At 28.2% G+C, this 7,254-nt stretch overlaps 1 protein-coding gene across 2 annotated transcripts; it reads right to left on the minus strand.

Annotated features, from left to right (window-relative positions):
• Positions 1-2,411: 2,411 nt before the first annotated feature.
• On the minus strand, positions 2,412-4,009 carry LOC129287034 (uncharacterized). 2 transcript variants are annotated; one of them, XR_008587580.1, is made up of 2 exons: positions 3,900-4,009; positions 2,412-2,941 (listed from the first exon to the last, which is right to left on the minus strand). XR_008587580.1 is itself a non-coding variant. In XM_054923177.1 (2 exons), exons 1-2 carry the CDS (start codon positions 3,614-3,616, stop codon positions 2,607-2,609), a joined length of 582 nt encoding a protein of 193 aa, XP_054779152.1. In that variant the 5' UTR covers positions 3,617-3,890; the 3' UTR covers positions 2,412-2,606. The 2 variants fall into 2 exon arrangements, 1 of the variants encoding a protein (XP_054779152.1); XM_054923177.1 differs by lacking the exon at positions 3,900-4,009 and adding an exon at positions 3,370-3,890.
• Between the last annotated feature and the right edge of the window lie 3,245 nt (positions 4,010-7,254).

The raw sequence follows: 7,254 nt of genomic DNA on the forward strand, positions 1-7,254 counted from the left end.
TCAGTGACTACGCTGTTGCCATAAATCTTATTTCACGTGATCAAGTGTTTAGCCATCCTTTCCAAGACTTGATTGAAGAGACAAAATCTTTATTTTTCAAAAGCTGGAATGTGTCTTTAAATTTTATGTTTAGGGAAGCTAACCGTCTTGCTCATAATTTAGCTAGAGCTTGTCACTCTTTTGATAATGATTTGTACATCTTTGATAAAAAACCACCATTCCTATAATGGGGATAGTTGATGAGAGATTTAATTGTAATTTTTTGTAGACTTTTGTCCCCTATTTCTCTTTTGGGTTAGTAATATATATTCTTTCCATTTTTTATTGTCGGACATTTTTTAATCATTTCACACATATTAAAAAAATTAATTTTTTTTCTTGATATCATAAAAAATGAGATGTACTTTCATGTTTACTCTTAACTTTAAATCATTATACAACTATATTAAATGTTGTTACGTTAATCAAGAAAGAGTAAAATTAAAAAAATTAATTTAATTATTATAAAGTGTTGTACATTTTAGACTAAAAATTACTTTTAAAAAATGTTTTACAAATAGGATAGAAGGGAGCAAGCGAGTGCGTGCACACACACGCACACGTATATATATTATTCACACATCATAGTATATTTTAAGATAAAAGAGCAAATTGGCTCCTCAACTATAAGTTCATGAGCATTTGGAATTTTAAACTCATTTTTTTGTATAATGTTTCCTTTTAAGTTTTAAAAACAATGCAATTTGATCCTAATTGTTAACAAATTTAATTGACCATTAGTTGACTAGAAAATAATAGAAAATGACCTCAAAAATTATTAAAAAAAAAGGATCAAAATTTTAGTTTGTCAAAAATTTATTTGTAAAAATTAATTTAATAAAAGTTAATTGTTGTAATGAAATCAATTTACTCAAATAATATTGGGTGTCCGTGTCTCCAAAGTGCAAAGTTATTTTTTGCATGTGAAAAAGGGAGTTACCAAGGGTCCATAGTTTCAATTTCACTTTATATTTTGTCAATCACATGTCGTTGATGGATTTATGCACTTCGATCGAACTTGTGATTAAATTCTACAACTTATTTATCATATCATTTTTTTGTAGCAATTGTCTTTGCAAATATTGCAATTTGCAACCACTAGCAGGCTGTGGAGGAGTAATTAGAGGTGAAGCAGGCTAATGGATTTTCTGCTATTGTAAGAAAATTGCCTAGCCTTCCTGCTGTAATTGCTAAAATATGTGGAATTACCAATGGTTTAGAAATTTGTTGGAATCATGGTATTAGAGATGTTGAGGTTTGTCGTGGTTGTTCATATGCTTTCAACCTTCTGACTAGAGGCCAAATCTTGGACCACCCTTTTTCAGGATATCATTCAAAGGGCCAGAGAATATTTATTTCATAGATGCAATGCTTTTATTAAAAGCGTGTAAAAAAATATGTTATTGTATTGCTGACTATTTAGTTAGGAAAAGTCATGAAATTGATGCTGATTTTTTTATCTTTGAACAATTCGTACCATTCTGTCAAGGAGTTGTGGTTGATGAAGGATGAGCCTTCTCTCCCCTTGAGCTGCTCTTTTGTATTTGTTGTTTATTCTATTGAATATTAGTTTCTCTTTTTATAAAAAAAATAAGTCTTTAAAGTGATTTTTTGCATTTCTCCACCCTCTTAAATTCTTGTCACGAGGCATGCGAATGATGATAGGAGGGAGTTTATTGCCACTAATAATATGTGAACTTGTTTTGTTATTACCTAAGTGAAGTTGTTACTTGTATTGAAAATAATATAATTTTTAGATCCTAAATTTTTTATGAATTATCAATTGATTAGCATGGAATTGGAATTGGAGAAGTTGAATTGAAAAAATAAATTATTTGATATGATGGATATCACTTTTCTAAAGAATCAAATTCCATCAAAATTGGTAAAATTCACTTTCACCTTCCTATCCATGAACCTACTTCCTTCTCACTTCCTTCATAAAAAATACCTCATTTTCATGTACAAACCAAACATATTTTAAAACTCCACTTTCACTTTTACTTTCTCTTTCATAAAATACTCTTTCATGCTACCAAACGAGACATTAGTTCTCAATCACAACTAGCTATCAGTCACAACTAACACGTTCTCATAAATATTTGTTTCATATTTTCAATGTATATTTGAGTGTTAAAATAATTGAGCACAAGCTGATTGTTAATGGAGTACAAATCCTAGAATCATATGATGATCTTATGACAACAACCATTATATATATATATATATATATAATGACTGCACGATACAAGAGTACATTGCAAATTATAACCCTATAAATGCACCACTGATGAAGTCAAGCAATTAATACTTTTGCAATTTGAAGAAGAATGAAAAGGGGGAAAAAAACAATTTTAATGTGCAGAATGGCAGAACTGGGCAATCTGATATTATATATTAGTTAGGTCAAATAAAACAACAAACATCTGGTATAGAGTATATACATTCATCTTTCTGAATAACATCTCTAAAGGGCATGAAAACCCTATAGTTACACAATAATCTAATCTGATATGGATTTATTTCCGCCAAAATATTCAAACAAAAGTAATCAATAACCTTTCCGATCAATGTTCTTCAAAGTGGATGTTTCCAATTCCATCTGGTACAAGGCTTTCCACATGCTTGAAAAAACTGTCCACATAATTGAAAAAATAGCCACCTCTGGGGATAGCAACCTTCTTAAATTCATTAGTAGTCATATTCAACAGATATATAACAGCCTTTTGTTCGTCATTCTCCACTTCACCTTCACTTTCATCGGTATTTCTATGCATTCCAGAATCAGAACATACCATTTCATTCCTCCAAATGCACCCAAGTTGTAACATGTTGGAAGGGCCCTTGCAAGCACATTTCTTAGTCGAAGACCATCTCTCCGTAGATGAACCTATACCCTCCTCTAGCACCCACAAATCAATCAAAGAATATAGATAGTTTAGAAAGTTTCCAATGTTAGATAGAGAAAGTGCAGCAAATTTGTCCTCATTCACAGTAAACTTATAATTTGAATAACAAGAATCAGGTATAGGAGGCCATTGTATCAACTCAAACACTTCCATTGCTATGTCAATAAAACTATCAAATCAGAATCATATTCACCCTCCTCTTTCTTTTGACCATGCCAAAAGATAGTTCCGTTTGCTGTGACAGTATCCTGAATAAAACGTACACCCTCCAAGCTTCCAAATTCTATTTCCTTCCACAAACCTGTACTTAACGAATACACTTCAACTCCACTAATCACATCATCATAATCATAAGTTTTCACTATCTTATAGTCATTAACAATTGCACTGAACCCAAATCCTAATGTGTATATACACTCACCAAACTTAACAGTTCTGGTCCTAGGTATCTGTCTGACCTCTCCAATAGCAGGATTCCACAGTAAAAGGGAATTGCACAAAAGAAGGGAAGAAGTAGATATATCAGTCTCATGGATTGCAACACAGAGCAAGCCATTGCTGGAACCGATGATCTCAACGTCCCGTAAGGAACCGATCAAAGGTGCGTTATGAACTTCATGGACATGCATCTCGCGATCGAGCGAACGCAATTGCAAAGGCTCATACATACTGTTCTGTTGGATAAGAAGAGAAGGGCTTTGATGAGTGGAGTGGTGGAGGTGGTCAGCGATGAAAAATGGCGTTTTGAAGAGATTCTTCCAATGTTTGCAGACACATTGAAATCGGATTAGGGATTTGACAGGGAGTCGTTTGAGAATGTTTCTGATTATGTCTTGGAAGAAATGGCGCGTCGCCGTGCACTTGCGTCTGACTCATAGTGCTTGACAGGAAAGAACAGATCTCGCAAAGGAAATTAGAACAAATTGAAGGAAGAGAATCAAAACCATGCACCTGAGCTTCAAGTCGTCAACCGAGAAGAAGGAACATCGCAGAGTAAAGCCGTCGCAATCAATGAGGGATTTCATGAGTCCCCCTGAAGACAAGGAGAAGACGGCCGCGACCCAAGTTTACATATTACTTCCACTTCACGGAAAACGATTTTTTTATTTTTAACACGGGTTGGTAGAAAAGAAAAACTTTTTTTTAATACGTAATTATTACTTTTCTTAAAGTATCCTGATAATGACTTTATATTTATTGTAAGTATTTAATAAAATAAATATAAAAAAATAAAGTTAGTTTAAAAATAGGTAACTACTTTATTGGCGATGAGATTTAATTAAAAATATTTTATATTTTTTAACGGAAGGAGTAATTTGCACTACATTTTAGATATTCTGTATAAATATTTAAAAGTGGTTGCTGAAAATAATAGGAAGGGAATTGATTAAAAAATAAAATAATTAAAATATTAAAGAAAAAAATCAACCATATGTCAATAAAAGAAATAATCATGGGAGAATTTCAAATAACGATCATAGATATGACATAATTACTAATGCATCTTAAAAAATTTTAAAATTTTAGTTTCGGAGGATAAAAGTAAAAATAATTGTAATTGTGAAAAGACGAAAGTACTTTTAACTTGTCATGTAAAATCATTAGTTGTTAATTTTCTTATTTCACCTATTAATTTACTAATATAAGATACAAATTACATGAGTTAATATGTCAATAATTATATAAGACTTATATTAGTTGTTCAATCATAAGTAACAATATCAATTATTAAATTATTAACTTTACTTATTAATTTATTAACATTAGTTCTAAATTACTGATAAATCTTGTAATTTACTAATATCAACTATAAATTACTAACAAGTCTTGTAATTTATAATTAATGTTGGTAAATTAAAAAATAAAGTTAGAAAATTAATGGCTAATGTTACTACTTGTCTAACAAATTGATATAATTTACAAGTGATATAAAAAAATTAATAAGTGAAGTAAGAAAATTAATAACTAATAATTCTGTTTGAAAAGTAAATGGTACTTTTATTTTTAATAGTTAAAATTATTTTTACTTTTATCTTTTAAATTGAATTAAAATTTTAAAATTTTTTAAAATTCACTAAAAATTATATCACATTCCTAATCATTATTTAAAATTCTCCCAATAATCAACTAATCCAAAAAGTTAGTAGTCATAATTCACAACATTTGTGAAGTTTTTGATGATTTTCATGTTATATGATATGTAATGTTAAGTTTTATTATATTCATAGAGAAATATAATTTTATTAATTTGGTTAAAAGAGGGAGAAGAATAATTTATTTTTTTATTCATTCTATTCCTATCTTTCTTAATAATTAAAAAGCTAAATATACAGTGCATAATGCGTATCAAATATATATATATATATATACACACACAGCGCGGAGCAAAAGCCATGCCAGATCTGAATTTTTCGGTTACTGTCCAATCAAACAACTAATAATGAGATCCCATTTCAATGTCATCTGGGATATATTATTAATTTAAATATCTATTCTCTCTATTTAAAAATATAATATATTTTTAATTAAATTTTATTTTTTAATAAATAGTTACTTATTTTTAAATTAATCCTATCTTTTTATATTTATTTTTATTAAATATCCTATGATAAATAGAAAATTACTATTAATGGGGGCACTTTAAAAAAGACAATGATTACATCTCAAAAGATTAAAAATGCTTTACATTTTTAAAACTCAACTCCTCAAAAAATATCTTACATTTTTGAACGGAGGGAATATTTCATTTTATAAGAATTTAATAACCATTTATGTGAAATACTCTTCATTTTTTTTTTGGATAAATTATACACCTTAAATTTTCGAGGGGAAAAATCTTCAATTGGTGGCATGAGATTGAACTTTTTCACAACGTATTTGTGTTGTTCCATTCCATTATCTTAATATCTTTTTTGAAATTTTTGTTTGAGTTAATATTACTTTTTTTAAGTCTTCAACTATTTTGTGAAATCACATGGATTTGTAGAAAAATTGAATTATGCAATATTATCACTAAATACTATTAATTATGGCAAGCCATGTTAGCTAGCCTCCGTAACATGCACAAGTACTGAATGGAATCCATGTTTACAAATTTTATTAAAGTTTAAGAAAGTTAAAGTTTAATGCCAGTACTTTGAACGAAATTGTTTCTAATAAGATGAGATCTATGAGTAATTAAAAAATAATATTTTAAATATAATATATAATATTTGTTTCTTTAATAAATACATCTTTTTATTATTTAGTCATTAACCTTTTAAAATATATTATTTACAATTCATAGTATATGTTAGGGCAAAAGAGTATTTGGTGCAATGTTAGTTGACCAGGAGCGTTGGGCATTATAAATTTATTTTTAATGTAATATTTTTTTTAACTTTAAAATAATGCAATCTGACTCTTATCATTAACAAATTTAATTTTAATTGTTAGTTAAGTAAAAATGATTCTAAAAGTTATAAAAAAAATGATTAGAAGTTAGTTTGGAAAAAGTTCATTTGAAAAAAAAAAAAAGTTAGTTGTTATAATAAAATTTATATTTGAATGTAGTTTTTAAATATTAGTTTGGTAAACTAAAAATTATTTAAATTATATATAAAATAAATATGCTTTTTAATATATAATTATAAAAATTTATTGGTTTTTATAATTTTGTAATTTTGTTATAAAATGTTTCGTATCAATAATGTTTGAAAACTACATATTATAAAAATTTTAAACATAAAATTTGATATTTAATATTTATTTAAGTTAAAGGGAACTTCACAGTTAAGGGAACTTCACAATTATAAAAATTGAAATTCTTTATTTTATTTAAATACAATTAGATAAAATATGTGCATTAAACATAATTTAAAACCCAATGTTCATAACTAATAATTAACATTAAGACATATTATTAGTTATTATATAAATTTGGTTTAACTGTAAAAATACAAAATAAATATTAATTTATATATGGATGATTGGATCACATTATAATTTTCTCGAGGTTACAAGAAAGGTTATGGGCCCGAAGTTTCATTCATTGTGAATTGTTACCATATCAACCCCTGGCTCAATGCACTTTTAGTGTGTTTTGGATAACATCCTAACTTAAGTTGGGATGGTCCAAACTTAGGTTGAGATATTAAAAGATTAAAAAATATGTTTGGATTAAAAAACATGTCAACTAACGTTATGATCCAAATGAGCGTTTTTGACAAAGCTGATTGCTCTAGCTTTTGCACTGAGCGTTGGCTGGAAATGAGCGTTAGGGAGCATTTAATGTCAGGTCTCTCCCTTTTGTCCTCACCCACCGCAC

The sequence above is a fragment of the Prosopis cineraria genome, unplaced genomic scaffold, assembly GCF_029017545.1.
Source record: "Prosopis cineraria cultivar Desert tree isolate PC_DT_omini unplaced genomic scaffold, ASM2901754v1 PC11, whole genome shotgun sequence".
Lineage (NCBI taxonomy): Eukaryota > Viridiplantae > Streptophyta > Magnoliopsida > Fabales > Fabaceae > Prosopis > Prosopis cineraria.

What these genes read in the sequence shown, in the direction of transcription:
- LOC129287034 (XM_054923177.1), bottom strand. Translation starts at nt 3,616, where the DNA reads ATGTATGAGCCTTTGCAATTGCGTTCGCTCGATCGCGAGATGCATGTC. An exon ending in GACCAGAACTGTTAAGTTTG is followed by an intron (nt 2,942 to 3,369) that starts GTGAGTGTATAT and finishes TGTGGGTGCTAG; the next exon opens with AGGAGGGTATAGGTTCATCT.